Source organism: Saimiri boliviensis, chromosome 3 (genome assembly GCF_048565385.1).
Source record: "Saimiri boliviensis isolate mSaiBol1 chromosome 3, mSaiBol1.pri, whole genome shotgun sequence".
Lineage (NCBI taxonomy): Eukaryota > Metazoa > Chordata > Mammalia > Primates > Cebidae > Saimiri > Saimiri boliviensis.
The window spans coordinates 102,288,784-102,314,259 of NC_133451.1; the positions used below are offsets into that span (position 1 = coordinate 102,288,784).

Here is a 25,476-nt window from a genome sequence, read left to right on the forward strand (position 1 = left end):
GAGATGGAGTTTCGCTCTTGTTACCCAGGCTGGAGTGCAATGGCGCGATCTCGGCTCACCACAACCTCCGCCTCCTGGGTTCAGGCAATTCTCCTGCCTCAGCCTCCTGAGTAGCTGGGATTACAGGCACGCGCCACCATGCCCAGCAAATTTTTCTGTATTTTTAGTAGAGACGGGGTTTCACCGTGTTGACCAGGATGGTCTCGATCTCTTGACCTTGTGATCCGCTCACCTCAGCCTCCCAAAGTGCTGGGATTACAGGCTTGAGCCACCGCGCCCGGCTGAGAACCTAAGTCTTTCATGTTCCATATTCACTCAGGAGGTCAGTGGTTTTCCAACTGAGTTCGGCTTAGCCCTAGAACTTCTGCAAACCCCTCCCTTTCACTCTAGGTCACTGCCCTTTAAGCAGTGTAACTTGACTTTGAAACATTTTGTTTGTTTGTGTTACTGAGTAACACTTTATTTTAACAAGATTTATGTGGGGGAAAAAAAAAAAAAGGTTTCAAAACTCCACATTAGGACATTTAAGGAAATGCTTTACCCAACTTTTGTGGTCTGCAAACTACTTTTTTGATGTACGGGGCTCTTGGGACCTCTTACCTTACCTTATCAGTGTGATTTTTTTTTTATAAGATAAAAATAAGGAGGTTCATAATTTTAGTAATAACAATAACTAACATTTGCAGAGACTGTTAGATTATATATACAGTCCTTCCTCTGTATCCACAGAGGATTGATTCCAGGGTCCCCGAGTATATCAAAATCTGTGCATATGTAAATCCCAAAGTCACCCCATGCAACCCAGGTATACAAAACATCAGGCATCTGCATAGGCAGGTTTCACATCCCACCAATAATACTAATCTGTGTTCTGCTGAAAAAACTCCAGGTATAAGTGGACCTGTACAGTTCAAACCTGTGTTGTTCAAGGGTCAATTGTAATCTCTAATTTGCTCCTTATTACAAATCAGTTTGCGGATGTGAAAGCTGAGAGACTAAGATATATTGTTAGTGTCTTGACCAAAGGTTTTTTGAAAATTATGACCATATTTTTATGGTCATAATAATTAATATTTGTGAAATAATTAATTCATGTGAAAATGAGAAGTTCTGGAAAACTTTGTTAACATTAGGAATATTATGTGTTCAGCAATTTATTTGGCATACACTGTGCTAAGTGCTGGGGATACCAAGATGAGCTGAATACCACCCCAATCCTCAAGGCCACAGTTTGTTGTGGACACAAACAACATGATAGAATAAAATACTTTAAACCAATGTTAAGGATATAGACAACCTTGGCAAAGTCACCAGGAGTCCCTAGAGGCTCATAGAGCGTATTTTGAACGACTGATGATTGAGGGACTGAAAGACTAAGATGGATGGGAATGGGGGAGTGAATTAAGTGACCAAGGATTTGTGAATTTGGCTTAATACCTGGAGCCTAGTGTAGAATAGAGGGGACTGACTGTCCTGGTGAAAAATTTCTTATCTTTCTATACTCGAATTGTGTTCTGTGTTGCCCTAGCCTGTGAAGTCTTACTTTCACCTGTCAGGCTCAGGGATCTAATTTCTGATTCAGAGTGAGATTTCACACCAACAAAGTATCTATGGCTAAAAGACAATGTGAAAACTCCACATTAGGATTTTAGAGTATCTAAAGTTCTTAACGTGGCCTGCTGGGCTTTGTATGAACCAACCTTTAGATACCTCCCCAGTCTCAACAAGGGCTCATCAGCCCTTTTGCCCTTTACTTTCTGTGGCCTGCTTCTGTCACCCTGGCCTTGTTTCTAACAGACACGGACATGTGCCCTAGTTGTTTTCTCAGCCCATGCTGTGTTTCTTTTTCTTTTTTCTTTTCTTTTTTCAATTATACTTTAAGTTCTGAGGTACATGTGCAGATCTTGCAGGATTGTTACATAGGTACACGCATGCCATGCTGGTTTGCTGCCTCCATCCCCCCTTCACCTACAATAGGTATTTCTCCTGATGTTATCCCTCCCCAACCTCCCTACCCCCTGCTATCACCCCGCTAGCTGCCGAGCCCCCAACAGACCCCTGTGTATGATGTTTCCCTCTCTGTGTCCATGTGTTCTCATTGTTCAACACCCACTTAAGAGTGAGGACATGCCGTGTTTGGTTTTCTGTTCTTGTGTCAGTTTGCTGAGAATGATGGTTTCCAGCTTCATCCATGTCCCTGCAAAGGAGATTAACTCATCCCTTTTTATGGCTGCATAGTATTCCATGGTGTATATGTGCCACATTTTCTTTATCCAGCCTATCACCGATGGGCATTTAGGTTGGTTCCAAGTCTTTGTTATTGCAAACAGTACTGCAATGAACATATGTGTGCATGTATCTTTATAACAGAATAATTTATAATCCTTTGGGTATATACCCAGTAATGGGATTGCTGGGTCAAATGGTATGATGATAAGAAACTTCAGCAAAGTCTGAGGATACAAAATCAATGTGCAAAAATCACAAGCATGCCAATACACCGATAATACACAAACAGAGAGCCAAATCATGAGTGAACTCCCATTCACAATTGCTACAAAGAGAATAAAATTCCTAGGAATACAACTAACAAAGGAAGTGAAGGACCTCTTCAAGAAGAACTACAAACCACTGCTCAAGGAAGTAAGAGAGGACACAAACAGATGGAAAAGCATTCCATGCTCAGGTTAGGAAGAATTGATATCATGAAAATGTCCATACTGCCCGAAGTAATTTATAGATTCAATGCTATCCCCATCAAGCTACCATTGACCTTCACAGAACTGGAAAAACCACCTTAAACTTCATGGAACCAAAAAAAGAGCCCACATAGCCAAGACAATCCTAAGCAAAAAGAACGAAGCTGAAGGTATCATACTACCTGACTTCAAACTATACTACAAGGCTACAGTAATCAAAACAGCATGATACTGGTACCAAAACAAATATATAGACCAATGGAACAGAACAGAGGCCTCAGAAATAACACCACACACCTACAACCATCTGATCTTTGACAAACCTGACAAAAACAAGCAATGGAGAAAGGATTCCCTGTTTAATAAACTGTTTTGGGAGAAACTGGCTAACCATATGCAGAAAGCTAAAACTGAACCCATTCCTTACACCTTATACAAAAATTAACTCCAGATGGATTAAAGATTTAAACATAAGAACTAACATCATAAAAGCCCTAGAAGAAAACCTAGGCAAAACCATTCAGGACATAGGCACAGGCAAGGACTTCATGACTAAAACACCAAAAGCAATGGCAGCAAAAGCCAAAATAGACAAATGGGATCTAATTAAACTTAAGAGCTTCTGCACAGCAAAAGAAACAATCATTAGAGTGAACCGGCCACCAACAGAATGGGAAAAAATTTTTGCAAGCTACCCATCTGACAAAGGGCTAATATCCAGGACCTACAAAGAGCTTAAACAAATTTACAAGGAAAAAAAAAAAAAAAAAAAAAAAAACAAGGCCGGGCGCGGTGGCTCAAGCCTGTAATCCCAGCACTTTGGGAGGCCGAGGTGGGTGGATCACGAGGTCAAGAGATCGAGACCATCCTGGTCAACATGGTGAAACCCCGTCTCTACTAAAAATACAAAAAATTAGCTGGGCATGGTGGTGCGTGCCTGTAATCCCAGCTACTCAGGAGGCTGAGGCAGGAGAATTGCCTGAACCCAGGAGGCGGAGGTTGCGGTGAGCTGAGATCGTGCCATTGCACTCCAGCCTGGGTAACAAGAGCGAAACTCCGTCTCAAAAAAAACAACAAAAACAACAACAACAACAAAACAACAACAACAAAAAACAAAAACAACGTCATCAAAAAGTGGGTGAAAGATATGAACAGTCACCTTTCAAAAGAAGATATTTATGCAGCCAACAAATATGGTGTGTTTCTTAACCCTTCGAAGTCATGTGTGCTCTTCTGTCCTCAGCCTTTCCTGGTTCCCAACTGGGCTAGGTTGCCTATTACAGCTCTCTTAGAACCTCAGTTCTGCCCCTTAATCATACTCATCACACTTTTACTTCAATAACTAATTATGCAAAACAGCAGATCCCTTGTCAACAGCAGAACCCTATTCTTCACCACAATATTTTTGGCTCTCAGGAAGGCCCAATACATTGTAGATACTTTTGAATGAATTATATTAGTTTTACTAACAGGACCTGAAGTTTGTTCTAGTCTGATAAGGTTAATTCTTATTTAAATTATCACAATATCTTTCTTTTTATCCTTATTTAAATGTGTAGTAAAGAGTGTTTGACTTTGGGAGACCGAGGTGGGTGGATCATGAGGTCAAGAGATCGAGACCATCCTGGTCAACACGGTGAAACCCCGTCTTTACTAAAAATACAAAAAATTAGCTGGGCATGGTGGTGTGTGCCTGTAATCCCAGCTACTCAGGAGGCTGGGGCAGGAGAATTGCCTGAACCCAGGAGGCGGAGGTTGCGGTGAGCCGAGATTGGGCCATTGCACTCCAGCCTGGGTAACAAGAGCGAAACTCTATCTCAAAAAAAAAAAAAAAAAAAAAAAAAAAAAAAGTGATAAAATATTTGAACAAATATCTTGTTCAAGAGTTTTTTTTTGTTCGTTTTCTTGTTTGTTTTTGTTACCTTTTATTCTCATCCTTAGAACCATTATGAAAAATAGACCTGGCAGAAATTGTCACAACTATTTTAGAGAAGAGGAATGTGAGCACAAGCATTTGTTTCTTCCAGAGCTCCTTTGTAGCATGCATAAATATATATATATATAAAACTCTGGCTGTAGCCTGTCCCTCCTACAACTACATAACTATTGCTTTTCATTACACACAGCTGCCTTGGGTTTGCATGTTACTAAATAAATCCTGAATCATATTCTAATTTAAGATAATTCTGCAAGTGATTTAAAATGTCTTGGGTAATCGGATACCGTCCACTTTACACTCTGAGCAGCCTTGTGATTTGGGAGCTAGTCTTCCAAGTAAATGCTGAATTAAATGGATAATTGATTTGGTCTGAACTTATCCATCTCTAGGAGTCATGAGTGACAGGAGATGACCAAGCAAGCATGAAAGGCATCTGCTCCCACAAGAGAAATCTTCTCGCTCAAGTAGCTAAGCAAATCAAATGCAATTACCCAATGTCTGCATTCATATGCCACCTGAATCCTACTTAGATCATTTAACTTCCTTTAATTTATCGGCAAGTTTGGAGGGCTTTTAAAAAATTCTCTTCTGTACTCAGATGAGCAAACTCACCAGTTAATAGACAGATGATAATTTATACCCTACTGTGGTATGTCAGATTCCCCCAACTCCAAAAAGGTAGGGTGGGGTGGCATTTGGAGAATGATTACATACATAAGTAAAGCAAAGAAAACAAAAACTTGCTCATGTTTATGGCTCAACATGTAACTCTGTTCCCTGGGGCACTTGCATTTCAATGGAGTGTGAAATGAAAGGATCCATTTACTGCACTTAACTCATATGGTTCATGTCTTTGTAAAAGTGCCTTGAGGTGTGCAAGTTACTACATAAATCTTGATAATAAACACACATTGTGACATGCACATTCTATTATATATGATATTAGTAAATTGGCAGTAAATCTTTTTTATGATTGAATTTCCTTGCCTTGTTGGTGCGCAGATCTACTTGCTAAATATTAGTCTGTGTGTCTTTGAGGGATAAGAATAGATTGACTCCTTTTGTTGTCAAAATGGTTGAGAAGTTTCAAAATAAGCAACAGACCTTTGGAATTTGAGTCTATTTACTTTTAGCAATTTTATAATTTACATTTATAAATGCTTTTAAAAATTACAAATAAGGGCCGGGCGCGGTGGCTCAAGCCTGTAATCCCAGCACTTTGGGAGGCCGAGGTGGGTGGATCATGAGGTCAAGAGATCGAGACCATCTTCGTCAACATGGTGAAACCCTGTCTCTACTAAAAATACAAAAAAATTAGCTGGGCATGGTGGCACGTGCCTGTAATCCCAGGTACTCAGGAGGCTGAGGCAGGAGAATTGCCTGAACCCAGGAGGCAGAGGTTGCCGTGAGCCCAGATCGCGCCATTGCACTCCAGCCTAGGTAACAAGAGTGAAACTCTGTCTCAAAAAAAGAAAAAAAAAAGGCCGGGCGCGGTGGCTCAAGCCTGTAATCCCAGCACTTTGGGAGGCCGAGGCGGGTGGATCACAAGGTCGAGAGATCGAGACCATCCTGGTCAACATGGTGAAACCCCGTCTCTACTAACGATACAAAAAATTAGCTGGGCATGGTGGCGCGTGCCTGTAATCCCAGCTACTCAGGAGGCTGAGGCAGGAGAATTGCCTGAACCCAGGAGGTGGAGGTTGCGGTGAGCCGAGATCGCGCCATTGCACTCCAGCCTGGGTAACAAGAGTGAAACTCCGTCTCAAAAAAAAAAAAAAAAAAAGAAAAAAAATTACAAATAAGTTCATATAGGGTTCCTTGAACACCAGATAGTTCTTTAAGACGAAAGTTCTTTGAGAGCACGTTAACAGAAACATGGCTGTGGGACTACGCATCTTGTTTTCATTTTTTAGTGTCTCACTTCGTTACCCAGGCTGGAGTGTAGTGGTGCCATCTTGGCTCACTGCAGCCTCAACCTCCTGATCCTCCTTCCACAGCCCCCCAACTAGCAGGGACTACAGGCATGCACCACCATATATTTATTAGAGATGGAGTTTCACCATGTTGCCCAGGCTGGTCTTGAACTCCTGGGATCAAGCAGTCCACCCTCTTTGGCCTCCCAAGGTGCTGGGATTAGAAGCATGAACCACTGCACCTAGCTGGCTATGGATCTTGTAAATGTAGACTTGGTTTATAGGTCAACTAAGTGTTTCTATTTGGAGACTAACCTGCCCCAGAACTTGGGAAAGGAAGTGGTGGACTCTTCTGTAGTACCTAGAACAATAAAGTCTATTTTCTTCTCTAAGGTCTGGAAATAACTGCACGGATTCTTGTATTTGCAGATCAAGATGACTGTGCTCCTGTGGGATGCAGCATGCATGCTCGGTGTGTTTCGGAGGGAGAGAATGCCACGTGTCAGTGTTTGAAAGGGTTTGCTGGGGACGGAAGACTCTGTTCTGGTAAGAGCGCAGGGCAAATACACATATTTGGACAATAGTGAACCAGAAACATTCTTTCTGCTCCTTCTGACTTAAAAGCTCCAGAAGGATGTAATCAGCAGGTTGAATAAGTTATTTGCTGTAGCTAAAAAAAAAAAAAAAAGAAAAAAAAATTGGATGACATGCATAGAAAATGAGACATATAAATATATTTATGTAAATATACACATACTATGTTGAGTTTATGGTAAAATATTATGATTATGCAATATATACAGTTGATATTAAGGGGAAGAATTTGTAATTAGCTTCAGAAGCATGAATTTGAATTCAAGTCAAGTATATGACTTCACCAGTTTCAATGAAAACAACTGTTTTCTCTCCTAGAAGCTTAAGTCATAAGTTTTAGTCAGATGAATAGATTAACAGATAGGTTCCTATTTTACATTAATAGAATCAAAGTTATAATTTAATGACTGCTGCAAAGATCTCAGTACTTATGGTCTGAAACCTGGCAGAAAGTGATCTATTTACGTATTTGCCTAATCAGATAGGTGGGAACTCTGTAAAGATCGATACAGCAATAACGTGTGAACTTTATGTCCAAGATGCAAGGTGTGCCTGATGTTGTAAACAGCACCTGTAAAGGACTGACTCAGCACCTGAATATAAGATCATGCTTATTTATATCAGGATTGCCTAAATATTGCACTAGTTCCTAATTTTGCCCACAGATATAGATGAATGTGAGATGGGTGTCCCAGTGTGCCCCCCTGCCTCCTCCAAGTGCATCAACACCGAAGGTGGCTATGTCTGCCAGTGCTCAGAAGGCTACCGAGGAGATGGGATTCACTGTCTCGGTAAGAGGACGCATGTGCTGAGGGAGTAGGGCAGAGTCAGGCCTCAGAAATCAGGAAACAGTGTGGGTGCAGTGAGCAGAGAGAAGACAGGATATAATTGGGGTGACACACCTGTCACAATTTAAAGAGTGGTACAACCTGCTCAAACTGACATATTTCCATTCTTGTTGAATAGTCAAGTTTGTGCTATTACTGCCCTAGTCAGCTTCAAGCCCCTTTGGAAGGTGCTTACTCCTCTAATTCTTTCTCTGGGGTTTGAGTGACACCAGTGTCTCATCAGTACTTCACAACTAGAGCCATCATGGGGGAGTTGGACAGCATTTACTTGTCAGTGAATTTGGTAAGGGAAATGTAGTGAACTGCAGAGCTGATGACAGTTTGTTGGAAGTCACTGCTGTGTGCATAAAGAAAAAGAGGTATGGCCTGTGAAAGGGCTCCTCCCATGTTTCTTGGTATGTTCAATAGGTGGGAGAGTCAAGCTGCTGACATTGAGATACAAGTAAAGAATGATTCAGACCTCTTTCATAATCCCTGTCCTCTGGTAAGGTCTGGGTGCGGCATGTTGGATTGGGAGTTCGCGGCGTGGATGTCTCATACCTTTCCAGGTGTCAGTAGCATCGCATCACGTACAAGTGAAAACCTGCCTGAAACCATCTGAGGCATGGTAAAGTGATGATCTGAAGTTTTACAGCACTTTAAAACTTCCCTTTCAGTATTTCTTTCCCTCCTTCTGAAAATGTAAGAAACTGATAAGAAACTCAGATGATACTTCTCCCACTTGTTAAGGTTAAAGATGAAATATCAATCATAACTATCAATTTTTCCAATCTGGTTGATTTAAATCAGGCCTTTATCAGATTAGTTTTGTGGAATCCACAGACATCTGTAAACACTCTTATAAGCACATATTTGGCTGTCAGTCAGGAAAATGTCACTGCTCTAATTAAGCAGGCCCATAGATAATTTAGACAAGTAGACTTCATATTTGATTTCCTTAAATATGAAGAAAAAGGAAAGTATCTCTTGGATGTTTAAACTTGTTAGACTCTGGTGTCTCACACTGTTATTAACTCATCTCCTTCCAGTATTGATCATGCAATGGGATGTCCTCGCCCCACCTGCGTGGTTGGCACGGAGTCCTCAGGCTCCATGGAAGCAGTGGGCTTGCTCCTCTATTCTCTCTCCCTCTCTCTGTGTGCATGTAGATATAATACCTCGAACCATGTCTGGCACATAACAAGTGCTATGTAAAGTGTTATCCTTCTTATTAAGCGTAGTTGGGTTTCTTGGTCAAGTATACACCTTTGTCTTTGCTTCTTGGAAAAGCTCTCTTTCTCTCAAGGTGATAGTTTATTGAAATTATAAGAGGAATTCATAAAAGAGTCAGTTTGGGCCGTCCAGTATAGCAATTCAGTGTGTTAAATATTTAATTGCCCCCTATTAGGGGCAAGGCCACAGTACTAGAAATGTGAGAAATATCAGGATGAGAAAGGTAGTCCTTGCTTAAGAAGAAAATGTGAGCTAAAAGAAATAAAGCTGTGATCAGTGATGAAGGGTACACATCATAAGAGAAGTCAAAACCACAATGAAAGTTCAGAACTGGGAGAAATATCTGTTTTAGGTATTGGGAAAGATTTCAGGGAGTAACTGTCATTTTGGAGGGAGTGTAGTGGATAAGTAATTTCATTTGCAGGAATGTGAAGGGATGGAGCATTCCAGGCATGAACAGATCACATGACTGGCATTACGGATAGAGAGTAGTTTAGGTGAGCACTAAGTTTAGGTTATATCAGAAACTGAGGCCAATAAGGTAGTGTATGCCATAACAAAATATCATAGACTGGATGGCTTAAGCCACAGAAACATGTCCTCTTATGGTTCCGGAGACTAGAAGTCTTACCCAGATCAAGGTGCTGGCTGATTTGGTTTTGGGTGAAGGATCTCTTCCTGGCTTGCAGATGCCCTTTCCTCTTTGATGTGTAGAGAGACAGAGAGAGAGGGAAAGAGAGACAGAGATGGGGGGAGGGAGAGAGAGAGAGAGAGAGAGAGAGAGAGAGAACACTCTAGTCTCTTTTCCTTTTTTTTTTCTTCCTCTTCTTTTGAGGACACCAATCTTATTGGATTAGGACCCCACCCTTATGACCACATTTAACCTTACTTTCCTCCTGATAAGCGCTTTCTTCAAGTACAGTCAGTCACTTTGGGAGTTAGGGCTCAATATATTAATTAGAGGGGCAGGGACACATTTCAGCCTGTAACAGATGGTTTGGGTTACATCTGTGGAAGACTAAAATCTGAGTGTCAGTCATTGAGGTTTCACTTCTCCAGTGAAACTGGCTGAGGGTCAGCCAGCTCTGTCCTAAAATTTCTAGTGACCAAATTACAAAATGTAAAATGAAACAGGCAAAATGAAATTTAGTAATAATATTACTATTCAAATTTAATATTCAAATATATCCAACATATTAACATTTTATATGTAATCCATATAAAAATTATTGAGATATTTAGTGTTCTTTTTTATTTTGGTACTAAGTCTGCAAACCCTAGTGTGTGTTTTATACTCGTAGCACATCTCAGTATGAACTAGATGCATTTCGGGTACTCAATACGCTCATATGGTGATAGCTAGCAAGTTGGACAGCAAAGTTCTAGGCAACAGGGATCCACTGGCAGCATTTGCATAAAGTAGTCCAATGATGGGTTTATCATTGTTGTGTTGAAAGGGGAATAATCTGGCACTGGTGTTTAGGTGTCTCGTGGAGGAAACATGGGGTCCAGGAATGTGGTAAGGCTGTTCTTATAGTAATGGAAAACTGAGAGGAAGAAAGGCCGTCAATGTTAGGGTGGCAGTAGCTGAGAAAGAAAAATGGTGGGTAGTTAGGAATGAAAGGGTGATTTGTCTTATATAGTTTATACTTACATAAAAATGCAAAACTGTTATATTTTATATAATATGTATGTAAATGACAGGATGTCTATTCAAAAAAGTTAAGTATGAATCTTTAGGCTCTGAACTTCTAAACGTTTGCCTAGAGATCAGAGATCGTTTACTAATCTCTAACTTTGAGAAGTCTCCTTTCTTTCCAACCAGGAAGAAAGCTTCCAGCCTCTATCAGGGGCTGGGTGTGGTGGCTCATGCCTGTAATCCCAAAACTCTGGGAGGCCAAGGCAGGAGGATCACTTGAGGCCAGGAGGTTGACGCCAGCCTGGGCAACGTAGTGAGACACTATCTGTACAAAAAAACAAAAACAAAAACTAAAAAATAAACAAACGAGAAGTAGCCAGGCATGATGGCACAAGCCTGTAGTCCAAGCTACTTGGTACGTTGAGCTGGGAGGATTCCTTGACCCTGGGAGGTCAAGACTACAATGAACCACGATCATATCACTGTACCTCATCCTCAGCAACCAAGTGAGATTCTGTCTCAAAAAAAAAAAAAAAAAAAAAAAAGAAAGAAAGAAAGTAAAAGAACACCTCCCTGGACATGCATTATAGGACCCAGTTCATCTCTCCAACATTCACGAAAGTCCCTTTAAAGCTAAAAATGCATCGGGCTCTGAGAACATATAGCGTGACAGAAGCTGATGAAGCTCCTCTTCCAGAGGCTGCCCAACTGTAAAACCCTCTTTTTCTGTACCCCACTTTACTCCCCCCTACTCTGTCTTTTCTGACAGATATTGATGAATGCCAACTGGGGGTGCACGGCTGTGGAGAGAATGCCGACTGCACAAATACAGAGGGAGGCTACGCCTGCACGTGTGCTGGACGCCTGTCTGAACCAGGACTGATTTGCCCTGGTAGGTGGGTGGGTGGTCTGGAGTGAAGGGGAAGGACTTGGTTCAGGGAAATTCTATACCCTAATCTCTATTTGCGTTAGAGATTCTAAAAATCATTCAGTTCAGTCAGGCTGCAGAGCTGGCTTTCCTGATTACGATGATGCTGGGCTTGAGAATTTGAAATGGTCCAAGTTTTCTTAATTTAATAGCATCTGGGATAAATCCTTTTTTATTACTCACAATCCAATAAAGATGGGAACACGGGTATCTCTCTTTAACTGTGCAACTAATCTCCCTATTTGTAATGTCGATTTGTGGGGCTGCTGGATAAATTTTGCAGGGCTAGGCAGGTCGGTGAGAATGTCTGGAGTTAGCATTTTAAATCGCTTTCAAGGATTTTAAAATACTACTTGAAAAGGCAGTATTTCTTGATCTGCATTAGAACGCCAGCTCTCTTCCCTTTTTTCAATATTAGTAATGGTTGACTCCTGCTTCCTGAACCTTCTCCCCATAACAGCAGTAGAATCTCACCATCAGCACCCCAGAAAGGGAGCTGGCTTCACTGAGACCCTGGAGACCAGGACGGAACTCTTTGCCATCACTGCCCACTCTTTACCTGTCAGCCCTACAAGTGGAAAACATCCTAAGAAGGAACAATTCCGTGTTTACTTGGTGTCTGTTTTTTTTTTTTTCTTAGCATGTTATTTTTCTCAAATAATTTGCTCTTCTTAAAGGTATTGAAAAACTGCTTATATTTAATATAGTCAGCTACATATCTTTTCCTTTTAAGGAGCAGTGAACCATTCAATAAGAGAGACTTTACTATTGCACTTTGGCATTCCCTCTGTTTGGGAACGTTTTCTTCCTGTCATAGTTGCTACAGTCTTGTCCTTGAGGGCTTCTCTGAAAGTTAGTTTCAAGGAGAAAGAAATTTTTGAGACGCCAGCATATTGGAGGTAATGGACTGCACATTGATGCATAGGTTTTAAATGATAAAGAGTTACCAGTTGTTCAGTGAGACCTTGATGCTGTTACTTCGCGTGATTAGTGTGTTTTTGTGTGTGACAGATTTGTTTTTATGAGATCAGTGACTCTGAATTCGTATGGCAACTTAGGACTGGCCATTCTTTTCCCTGCCTCCAATATGCTATCCTTCACGCTCAGATAATACTAAGGCCCACTAGAAAAGTAAAACTGTCGTCCCTTCTGGTAGTTCTTCCGTCACTAAAAAATACTGTATCACAAATTGTTCGCAGGAACTGGTTCCTGATATTGATACTTGAAAGACGTGAGTCCCTTCAGAAAGTAAAAGTAACGTCTTGGGTTCTTTTAGACTCTACTTCACCCTCTCACCTCAGGGAAGATGACCACCGCTATTCCGTAAGAAATAGTGACTCTGGCTGTCCCCCATCCCACAGTGGGTACTGCCTCCACGATGGTGTGTGCATGTATATCGAAACAGTGGACAAGTACGCGTGCAAGTAAGTCAAACTGTCTTGCTGGTGGCAGAGAGAGATGCTGTTCAGTCCGTCACTTTTAGCTAATTTGGAAAATGTATACTGAGGATGTTTTTCTGCAATTAGATGTTCTTTTGGAAAAATATAAACAAACACATATGAACCGTGTGTGTGCACTTCATCGCACCTTCCTTGTGTATCACGATGCCCCTCTCAGTTGCCAGGGATAAATATAAATCTAAGGAGTTAGTGATTTCCCCTTTTACTGAAATAATTTGATGTGACCACTGGTATAGTCTAGGGATTAAATGTCTCATCCTAGTTGAAAAACTTAGGTTTGTGAGATAACTCCTTAAAACTTTGATTTATTTTTCATCAAATATGCTTTACATTATATGTGAGCATCAGTGATCGTTTCTGGATTTACAAAAGTGTTGTACGTGTTCACACTGGACTTCTTGCCGGAGTCCAAAAATATTTTCCTTCAAAAGGAAACATGTCTATTTTTTTCTTCACTTCCTAACGGTTGACTTTGACGTTTTGTTGGTTAATAACAGTTGCTGATACTGCAGCTGCTGTTTTGCTCCCTTTTTGCCCCCGTGAGGGTTTCACAGTGGGTGAAGTGGCGACCTGGAAAGTGGATTTGAGGAAGCCCCAAAACTATGAGGCATTCCCACTGTGCCCCATCCGAAAACCTTTCCCGTGGACGCTTTAACAAAATCCAAACCCACAATAGCCAGGTCTGCCTCAAATGTTCTTTTAATTCATTTCATGTTTTCAAGGCGATAGGAGGAAACTGATAGATACCAGAAAACAAATAGGTCTCCCAGGGTTAGGCTCCTGATCCATTGATAATTTTCTCTGTACCTGAGGGAGGGGTGATAAAATAGTCTGATCCTCACAAATCGCTACTACAACCTTAAAGTCTTCTCTCATTTCATCAGTAATAATGAGCAGAATAACCAAATTCACGGAAGAGTAAGCTATATTCTGTGACAAAGTGTATGGCCTTGCATTAGAAATCATGTCAGCATGACAAACATAGTGAAAAATGCTCATGAACACTAGTAAAAATGACTCAGTCCTTACAGAATTCTGTTTTTATATTCATATTTACATGCTGTAATTTCCTAAAGTATGATAAATTGGGTATCTGCAATAGTTGTTGCTAGTTTTAATATTAAGAATCTAATTGGTTTTGCCTGTTCATTGTTTCTGGTCATCCCAAATGATGAAATTACAAAAACAAATGTCCAAATTTATTAGGTCATGGTTGTTTTCCTCCATGATACTTTAGATTATAAAAATCATTATAATAATATAAAGGGTACTACAGGGTTACATGTTGCATTTAGAACAATGTTTTCATTTGGATGTGATAGCATCCATTTATTAAATGATTGATGAACTCTATAGCACACTGCTTTTCTTTCTGTCATTAAATCTTGATGAAAATATATTTCCCTGAGAATGTTTTAAACATGAGTTGCTACAAATGACAAACTGGAGATAAAACTCAAATTTAAGGACCTTGAATCTAAAGCAATATTTAAAATATTATCAGAGTTCACAGTACTCTGGATCATAACCTTGTTTTTAAGTTGTGTATTTAACAAAAATATGGTTTAATCAACTATTCAACCCTTGCCTTCTCCTGTCCTGATGATCTCACCTTGTGTTTTATTAATTCCATAATAACAAGTCTCTAGGAAGTGCTTTACCAGTCCAACTTTTATTAGAAACACTTCCTAGGCAGGCGTCATTCTGTACAGAGTGTTCTTCATGCTGCAAGCAGGTTTTGGGAGACCCAGCTCTTCCTTCCTTTCTTAGAGGCAATGGAAGTTCCCCTCAGCCACATGAAATCCCAGGGTGCCCCTGGCGATGCAGAGGAAGTGAGAGTTGGAAGTCTCCATGCCCGAGGTATTCCTTGAACATTTCCTGGTTTGAAGATGTTCAGGAGGCTCCAAACCTTCTGGGCTCGGAGGAGGTCCTCATTCATTCTGTGTTTCAGCCAAACACCCTTCTGGACAGGTCGTTAGACCAAGATCCCCCAACATCAGTGTTGTGAAATGCTTCTTAAAATCAGGTTATGTGGGCAAATCACACGGACAGATGCATCATACTCTAGCTCTCAATATTATTATTGTTGATTGCAAGAGATCGCGGTTTTGTTATTACTCAAATTAGTCTTCCTGAGCATTGGGGAGCAGAGTTTTTAAGGACAACTTGGTAGGTTAGGGGAAGCCCGTGAGCGAGGAGTGCTGATAGGTCAGGAATGAAATCATAGAGAGTTGAAGCTGTCTTCTTCTTGCACTGAGTCAGTTCCTGGGTGGGGGCCACAAGTTCAGATGAGCCAGTTAATTGATCTGGTGGTGTCAACTGATCCATCAAATGCAGGGTGGGCAGAATATCTCAAGCACTGATCTTAGGAGCAGTTTAGGGAGGGTCAGAATCTTGTAGGCTCCAGCTGCATGACTCCTAAACGATGATTTCTAATCTTCTGTCTAGCCCTCAGTTCTCGATTCATAGTATACCACAACACATTAAAAAAAAATCATGTTTACCAGCCTGGGTATCATGGTGAGAATGCATCTCTACCAAAAAAAAAAAAAAAAAAAAAAAAAAAATTTTTTTTTAAGTTAGCCAGGTATCGTAGCACACATCTGTATTCCCAGCTACTTGGGAGGCTGAGGTGGGAGAACTGCTTGAGCCCAGAAGGTTGAGGTTGCAATGAGTTGTGATGGCACCACTGCACTCCAGCCTGAGCAACAGAGTGAGACCCTGTCTCAAAAACAAACAAACAAAAAGCTTTGTTTATCTGTATTGAGTCCAAAATGTCTCAAAATTTTTTGACTATGGAAAGGCAAACTTATTTGGCCAGAGAATCTTTTGTTTGGTTTAATTCATAACCAAAGAACTAGTATCATATGTTCCCCTCCCTTAGTGGAAAATGCTGAATGACTATTCTGGGCCTTATAAGACTCATTGAGGCTCTGCTATTGCAGCTGGATTGGATCTCCAGGACTCATGGCCAAGGACCGACATATTTCTCAAGACCCCAAACTTTCTGAGAGGATCAGAGGTGTGGCCCATTAACATCCAACAGTTTAAAAATTGTGCTGCTAGGCATTGATAGTAAATGGCTCTAACCAAAGATAGCTAGAATTAAAACAGCATCCAAGAAAGCCTGGGATAATGGTGGTCCTTTATCCCTCTGCACTCAGATCCTGCTAGCTCTTGCATGGTTAGTTCTAGAAAATAGCTTTTCAGAGCTGAATAGAGCATCAAACTTTTTTTTGTAAGCAGCATGCTATAGTAGAAAGAACATAGGCTTTGAAATCAGAGAACCATTGGAGTCAAACCTGTTACTCATAGCTGTGTGACCTTGTACAAACTCCTTGAGCCTCAGTTTCCTCATCTGTAATATGGGAATATGCCACCAATAAGAAAATGAGTAAAAGTGCCTAGCAGGGTGTAAAACACACAAGATGGTTAAGAAGCACTAATCCCTTTCCCTCCTTCTGTAAGTGGCTTGCCCAGTCCTCTGACCAGCTCAAGGTAGAGCCAGGTCTAGAGCCCAGATCTTCTGGAACTTTGCCCAGTGTGTTTTCGATGCTGCCTCTTCTCACTATGGGCACTGGGGTCAGATCTCTGTATTTTTATTCCTTTTAGTCCTTTTGGAATAAAGTGGGGTCATGGATGAATAAGTAGTTTATCCAGGGCCCAGGGAAGGAATTTTTAATAAGTGGGCATTACAGAGTGTTTAATGGGAGGTTTTTCAAAGTTGGTGCTTTTGCAAGGATAATAGAATACAGATGTTTACCTGCGATCCTAATCGTTTCCAGAAATGCATATGCCCAGTAGATGGCAGCATTGCTTCATTTACTAAAAAGGACAGCAGCTCATTCTAGTGACAATTTCACTGAGACAGCAGGGTGTTTGTGGGTGAACGTCCCTTTTTCCTCCATAGAGCTGTTTCCCCCATTGAAGAAAATAGGCAAATGCCTATATGTATGTTACTGGGTCTTCCCTTGTGCTAGCAGTGATTCTTTTTAAAAGGATAAAAGCTTTATCTGCAGCCTAGGTTATGCATTCTGTTCAGAAACTACACACACTCTTTTATAACCTGCTTTCAACTGAGGAACTCTGCCTTCAAATTCTCCTTCCTTTTCACCTATACTCATTGCAATCTGGCCAAACATTTGTTTCCAAAACTCCCTTGGCTCTTAGGGCAGAGTTGCTTTGTGTTGGTTTTAAAAGGTGGCTCCTCAGGATTTTAGCCTAACAGAAACTGATCTTTAATCAATGTCCTGTAATGCCTTATGGAGGCAGTATGCAAATAATCCCACATAAATCCCAGGGCAAACAGACAGAAGGGAGAAGTCCATGCTGCATTAACTTGTAAATTATAGTGCTTTCAACTGACCCCGGATGGATTTTCTATATGCTTCCAAAGAGCTGAGCCTAGAAATGCAGAGGTTGAGAGATAGTTGAATATCGAGTGTCAAAACTATCAGCGTCTTTGGCCAGGCGTCTCTGATGACCTCTGTTTGTGTGTTGTCACAGCTGTGTTGTTGGCTACCTCGGGGAGCGATGTCAGTACCAAGACCTGAAGTGGTGGGAACTGCGCCACGCTGGCCACGGGCAGCAGCGGAAGGTCACCGTGGTGGCTGTCTGTGTGGTGGCGCTTGCCGTGCTGCTCCTCCTGAGCCTGTGGGGGGCCCACTACTACAGGTGACCCTGTCTTTCCTTTGGTACTGGAAACCTCTAAGACCTCCCGGGGGAATGCCTGCCTCCTTGAGATGAACGTATGCATACTAAATTTAAAGTGTGAAAGAGGCGGGGCATGGTGCTCATACCTGTAATCCCAGCACTTTTGGGAGGCTGAGGTGGGCGGATCACTTGAGGTCAGGAGTTCGAGACCAGCCGGCCAACATGGTGAAACCCTGTCTCTACTAAAAGGGCAAAAAGTAATGGGCGTGGTAATGCACACCTGTAATCTCAGCTACTTGGGAGGCTGAAGGACGAGAATCGCTTGAACCCAGGAGGAAGAGGTGGTGAGCCAAGATTGTGCCACTGCACTCCAGCCTGGGCGATAGGACGAGACTCCGTCTCAAAAACATATACACACACAAAGTGAAGTAAGAGTAAAATTTTTACTGTTAGCTCAGGAATTCATTGCTCTGAAACATCACTGCTTTTACTTTTTCCTTGTTCCCTTGCAGTCCTTGTCCACACACCTGCATAGTGTATGTGTTGCTATTTATCATAAAGTGTTTTTGCATCCTAATTTCTTCATTCCATATTATATGCTCCTCCCATAGCCTGCATAATTTTTCATGGCAACCTGACATTTCCCACAAAATATTAATGTTATAAAAGAAAATTAATATCTTCCCTAACTTGGAAGGAAATTTCTGGTTCTCAGATTTTGTGCTTTTAATAATTTCAAGTGAACAATTAAAAACTGTAGAACAATAACATTTATACATTTGATTCTTTAAAAATAACACTACATTAGGGTGAAGGTATAGGCATTACACTGTTTGCTCATTTTCTGTTTTCTTAGAAAGTAGGACAGCATCCTCTATTATCATCAATATTGAAAAGCATTTTATGTACTGTTATAGTTTGTGCTGTATAAAATCAGTGGTGAGTCATAAAACTTTAGTGCTGAAGGGGACTTTATGGAATTATCCAGTTCAATCTTATCATTTCATGGCTGGAGGACCTAAGACCCACCTGGCTAATAGGTCCCAGTTCTCTGGGAATGTAGAAAATATCTGCCACCCTCTGTAGACAAAAATTTAACCACATTTACTGGTACTACACAACCACTCAAGTGGCAACTGTCTTGTGTTTAGGAAAATTCACCATATCAGCCAAGATGTACTTATCTGAGATCCTGCTACATCCTAGTATAGTGGTTAAGAGCACAGGCTCTGGAATCAGGTTATACAGGTTCAATCCCAAGTTAGTGTCTAAATAACACCAGACATGTGTCCTAACCTCTGTTCATTAATTTCCTTTGCTATAAAGTAGAAACAAGAATAGCACTTACCTCGAGGATTATTGTGAGATTAATTGGGTTAACCTAAGTAAAGCCTTTTATGTAAGTCTGGCATATAGAAATGAATAAATGCCATCTGTTATTATTTTGATTTTCTATGAACTGTAATATTCCCCCCAAAGAGTCATATGCTCTAAGCCCTTGTCTACCACTTCTTGAGAGACAAGATTCTTAGGCACAAACTTGACATTTTAATTCAGTAGTCCATCGATAACATTGCACTTTTTAGCCTGGTGTTTAATCAATATCTTGGATATGCATAGAAAGAATAGTGAATGATCAATGTTTCATCCCTTGGGCCATTGCCAAAAGACAGGAAAAAAATGGAAATGAAAAGTTTATGCATGCCAAAATTATTAAGTATTTTTTCCTATTTGTTGTGTTGTGACATAGTATGTCTAGATCTGGATTGAAAGCTAATGACAGATTGCTGGCTTTTTAAACTTGGAATTCAAAGACCAGTTCAGCTGAAAGCTGACTACAGACCTCACATACATATAGGAGTATGTATCTTCAGACTCAGACTCTCATATACCTAAAATCAGAAATGAAAAGACTATTCCTCCAAAAAGAAAGTTCATCAGAACCCTTTCTTTTTCTTTTCACTGAAATGCATCCAGAGTTGTAAAATTTTTTTCTGAGCGAATCTATGGTTATTTACCTAACAGTTCTTATCAATATAGCTGCTTACCTCTCCACAAATTTTCAGCTATGTGCATAACTACCTTTGTACTATAGATCAATTCTGACGAGATCAAATTAAAACTACTAGACTAAATGTTACCATGTCACACTCAACTGTACCAACAAACATAGCTCTAGCATTGAGTTTTTAAGTTAGATGTGTTAAATATTTTTCTTTAAAGGTTAAAATCAGTTATTTCCTCCCTTATACCATTCCTTGCCTGTCTTACCTAGCTTGTTTGATACTGTTTGTCTTCTGTGTCTCTCAAAAGATTGTGACATGGTGGCTCATGCCTGTAATCTCAGCACTTTGGGAGGCTGAGGCGGGCAGATCGCTTGAGCCCAGGAGTTTGAACCAACCTGGGCACCATGGCAAAACCCTGCCTCTACAAAAAAATACAAAAAATTACCCAGGAATGGTGGTATACAACTGTAGTACCACCTACTCAGAGGCTAAGGTGGGAGGATCGCTTGAGCCAGGGAGGCAGTGATTGTAATGAGCCATGATTGCACTATTGCACTCTAGCGTGGGCGACAGAGTGAGACTCTGTCTCAAAAACAAAATAAGACAAAACAGAAAAGACTGTTTGTGAAACTAAATACATTTTTCAAATATTGTAATATTATTAGTTTACAAAATGTGATTTCTTGGAAGGACTCCTTGTAAGAAAACCAACAGGAGGTATTTCATCACAAACTAAAACTTTGTTTTTCGTGGCTTTTTAAACTTTTATTTTAGGTTCAGGGGTATATGTGAAGGTTTGTTACACAGGTAAGCTTGCATAACCAGGGTCTGTTGTACAGATTACTTCATCACCCAGATATTAAGCCCAGTACCCAATAATTATCTTTTCTGTTCCTGCTCCTCCTACCACCTCCACCCTCAGGTAGGCCCCAGTGTATGTTGTTTCCTTCTTTGTGCTCTGGAATTCCAATCATTTAGCTCCCACTTAGAATATATGATATTTGATTTTCTGTTTCTGTGTTAGTTTGCTAAGGATAATAGCCTCCAGCTCCATCCATGTTCCCAGAAAAGACATGATCTCATTTCTTTTCATGGCTGCATAGTATTCCATGGTGTATATGTGCCACATTTAAAAAAATCCAATCTGTCATTGATGGGCATTTAGGTTGATTTTGTGTCTTTGCTATTGTGAATAGTGCTGCAATGAACATTCACTATGGTAGAATGATTTATATTCCTCTGGGTATATATCCATTAATGGGATTTCTGGGTCAAATGGTAGTTCTACAGTTAACTCTTTGAAGAATTACCATATCGCTTTCCATAGTAGTTGAACTAATTTACACTCACTCCAACAGTGTGTAAGTGTTTCCTTTTCTCCAAAACTTTACCAGCATCTGTTATTTTTTTTCCTACTTTTTATTAATAGCCATTCTGACTGGTACAAATTTACAGCTAACTTTGTAACTTTATAATTTTTTAATTGTTTTTATTAGCCACTTGCTTCAATTTTTTTCTTTGAAGCCTTTGATTAAAACATATAATAACCCATACCATCTCCTGGTACTATCTGTGGTGGCAGATTTACAGCAGCCCCTCCCATCCTTATCACTCTTCCTGGGATGTCTGGATAGGGCTTCTAACAAAGAGTCGCATTCCTACAGGCAATTAAGCTGCCCATCTGCCCCAGGACAGTGATGCTGTTGTAGAAATCTCACAGATGTCTCTCTCTTGCCTTCTAGAGGCTATTGCTTTGAGGACAGGATTCCATCTCGATGCTAAATCTGCCCATCCCCACCCCTAGTGAATGGCACCACACCCTGCATAGACTCAGTGCTGAATGTCAAATAAGACAGTAGTCTAAAAAACTGGATTTGGAAGCAAGATACCTAGTGTATTTCCTGGCTTGGCAACTATGAGACTTTCTTTTTTTTTTTTGAGACGGAGTTTTCGCTCTTGTTACCCAGGCTGGAGTGCAATGGCGCAATCTCGGCTCACCGCAACCTCCGCCTCCTGGGTTCAGGCAATTCTCCTGCCTCAGCCTCCTGAGTAGCTGGGATTACAGGCACACGCCACCATGCCCAGCTAATTTTTTGTATTTTTAGTAGAGACGGGGTTTCACCATGTTGAACAGGATGGTCTCGATCCCTTAACCTTGTGATCCACCCGCCTCGGCCTCCCAAAGTGCTGGGATTACAGGCTTGAGCCACTGCGCCTGGCAACTATGAGACTTTCTTATCTTGGGTCAATCCACTCCTTCTGTTTTTGCCTCTAATTTCTTTATGAATGAAAGATTGCAGTGGGCCAGTAAGAGCAGCCTAGGCTTTGTGTCATGATGACACACTTCTTTTTTTTTTTTTTTTTTTTTACTTTTTTTTTTTTTTAATTGCATTTTAGGTTCTGGGGTACATGTGATGAACATGCAAGATTGTTGCATAGGTACACACTTGGGATGACACACTTCTTACACCACCCTTAGTAGCTGTGTGCCTGATGTGAGTCACTGCCATTTCCAAGCCCCGATGGCTTCACTTGTAAATGGAACTAACATAGTCTGCCTCACATAGTTGCTAAGATATTTTTTCCACAGACTGCCCCACTCCTTTCTGCAAAATTAGTAAGTTGTTTTTTCGTTGCTGTATCATCAGTACCAGGACAGTGCCTGGGGCATAATTGGTACTCAATAGATACCTGTAAATGAATGAATGCAAAGCTAATCCTCAGCGTGCATGGGCATGTGGACACACATGCACAAGCATACGGACACATGCACACACACACACACACACACATACACGCCCTCTATCTCATGGAACCTTGGAAAGAATGAAACACTATCTGGAAAGTATTTTGAGTTTTGCAGAAAATAATGCCTTAAACATCTAAAGTTATGTTCCTAGTTATCTTTATATTTCTTCTTTCCTACATAAGTGCCTAAATTTTAGTAGCAAAAACAGTTGTCCCTGACCATCAATGAGTGGGCTGAGTGTTTTGTTTTGTTGTGTGATTGTCTCAAATTTTGACTTTTTCACAGGACTCAGAAGCTGCTATCGAAAAATCCAGAGAATCCTCATGAGGAGTCAAGCAGAGATGTGAGCAGCCGCAGGCCTGTGGACAGTGAGGCTGGGATGTCCTCTTGCCCTCAACCTTGGGTAATGTGACCAAAGCAGATGAAGCAAGGAATTGGCTTGATGCCAACCCCTGTTTATTTTTTTTTTTTCTAATTTTTCACTGAGTTCAGAATGACTGGAATCTTATAGCTTCCAGCTGGTGTCAATGTTAGCCAAGACCACATCAGCTAGGGAGGTCCTTGGTGGGAGGGTGCGGGAACTGTGTTGCTAATTAGAGGAATCAGATGAGTTATAGTAATGCCATAATTTAATGGCACAATACATTTTTGAAATTTTCTTTCATGTAGATTCTATAACTTAGATCTGTATGTGTTATGTGAAGACTTTCCATATTTTTAGTTGATGCATTCCAGATAGATGTCTTAAAAACCCAAGATTATGCTTCTAATTTCTTTTTTTTTTTTAATTTTACCTTTTTGGCACTGTTTCTTTTTTTTCTTTTTAAATTGTCCTTTAAGTCCTGGGGTACATGTGTAGAACATGCAGGTTACATAGGTATACGCATGCCATGGTGGTTTGCTGCATCCATCACTTTGTCATCCACATTAGGTACTTCCCCTAATGCTAGCCCTCCCCTAGCTCCCCACCCCGACAGTCCCTGGTGTGTGATGTTCTCTTTCCTGTGTCCATGTGTTTACACTGTTCAACTCCCACTTATGAGTGAGAACATACAGTGTTTGTTTTTCTGTTCTTGTGTTAGTTTGCTGAAAATGAGGGTTTCTAGATTCATCCATGTTCCTATGAAGGACACGAACTCATTCTTTTTTATGGCTGCATAGTATTCCATGGTGTATATGTGCCACGTTTTCTTTATTCAGTCTATCATTGATGGGCATTTAGGTTGGTTCCAAGTTTCTGCTATTGTGAACAGCGCTACAATAAACATATGTGCGCATGCATCTTTACAATAGAATGATTAACAATTCTTTGGATATATACCCAGTAATGGGATTGCTGGGTCAAATGGATTTCTATTTCTAGGTCCTTGAGGAATCGCCACACTGTCTTCCACGATGGTGGAACTAATCTACACTCCCACCAACAGTGTAAAAGTGTTCCTATTTCTCCACATCCTCTCCAGCATCTGCTGTCTCCTGACTTTTTGATGATCGCCATTCTAACTGGCATGAGATGGTATCTCAATGTGGTTTTAATTTGCATTTCTCAAATGACAAGTGATGATGAGGTTTTAAAATAGGTTTGCTGGCTGCATAAACGTCACCTTTGGAGAAGTGTCTGTTCATATCCTTCTTTTCTTTTTTTTTTTTCTTTTTTTTTGAGACAAGATCTAGCTCTGTCGCCTGGGCTGGAGTGCAGTGTCCAGCCACGGCTCACTGCAGCCTCGACCTCCTGGGTTTAAGCAATCCTCCCACCTCAGCCTCCTGAATAGCTGGGACTACAGGCACACACCTCCACACCCAGCTAATTTTTGTTTTGTTTTTTTGTAGAGACAGAGTTTCACCATGTTGCCCAGGCTTATCTCAAACTCCTGGGCTCATGCAATCCATCTGTCTTGGCCTCCCAAAATGCTGGAATTGCAGGCATGAACCACTGCACTGAGCTTTAATTTTCTTAATATTTCTTTTCTCAGACACATTTCAACTCCCTAAATTTCAGAAGCAAAATAGTTGCCAGATAACCAATAAAAATATATGCCTAGTTAAATTCATTCTTATACTGAAAGTTCAAGTTTAAATTCAAAGTTAAATTTAACTGGGTTCTGTATTTTATCTGACAATCCTAAACATTTTCCAAAAAGCATGGAGGTTTGGGAAGTTCAAGATGCTTTATAAATCATCCACTTCAGTAATTGGTCTTGGAACACTAGAGGGCAGTCTTGAGACAGGCTACACATTCTTGACTCCGTTAAGGGAATTTCCATTGCTAGAAACCTGTCAGAGTTAACGACTGATTCAGTGGGTACTGTTGCCATTATAATGCTGTTGGCATTATTTGTGGTTATGTATTGTAGAAGAGACTGGAATATGTGGCAGGTTCGTGGAGGATTGAATCCTTAGGGGAGATCTAACAGGGAGAGGTTATGGAGGAGCAAAGGCAATGTTTGGGGTCCTTCCCACTTCATTCTCCCTACTCCTAGCTCCCATCTCACTGTGAATTCCCAAAAAGTAGCTTCCTATGCCTGTACTTTTGACTACCAGGTGATCATCTGTTCCTACCTGTAATAGGCTTTCAGTGTTTCCTTATTTTTTTGGTTGGACTCAAGTTTGGGGGGACGGAAAAAATAGAAGCTGGGTGTGGTTGCTCATACCTGTAATCCCTGTGTTTGGGTGGCCAAGGCAGGAGGATTGCTTGAGGCCAGGAGTTTGAGACCAGCCTGAACAACGTAGCAAGATCATCTCTCTTAAAAAAATTTATAAAAACTTTGCTGGGTGTGGTGGTACACACTTGTAGTTCCAGCTACTCAGGAGGCTGAAGCAGGAGGGTCACTTGAAT

General features: G+C 40.8%; 1 protein-coding gene across 5 annotated transcripts in view; it reads left to right on the forward strand.

The window, feature by feature from the left end:
• The window catches only part of EGF (epidermal growth factor), a 103,235-nt gene that overhangs the window by 71,126 nt on the left and 6,633 nt on the right, over positions 1-25,476 (forward strand). For 4 of the 5 annotated variants that reach the window (XM_039468423.2, XM_039468425.2, XM_039468426.2 and 1 more), the window contains 6 exons: positions 6,981-7,097; positions 7,811-7,936; positions 11,614-11,736; positions 13,049-13,196; positions 17,739-17,906; positions 22,926-23,043. In XM_039468423.2, the coding sequence (XP_039324357.1) occupies positions 6,981-7,097; positions 7,811-7,936; positions 11,614-11,736; positions 13,049-13,196; positions 17,739-17,906; positions 22,926-23,043 (800 nt within the window). The remainder of the gene's footprint in view (positions 1-6,980; positions 7,098-7,810; positions 7,937-11,613; positions 11,737-13,048; positions 13,197-17,738; positions 17,907-22,925; positions 23,044-25,476) is intronic. The other variant, XM_039468427.2, reaches the window with a different exon arrangement.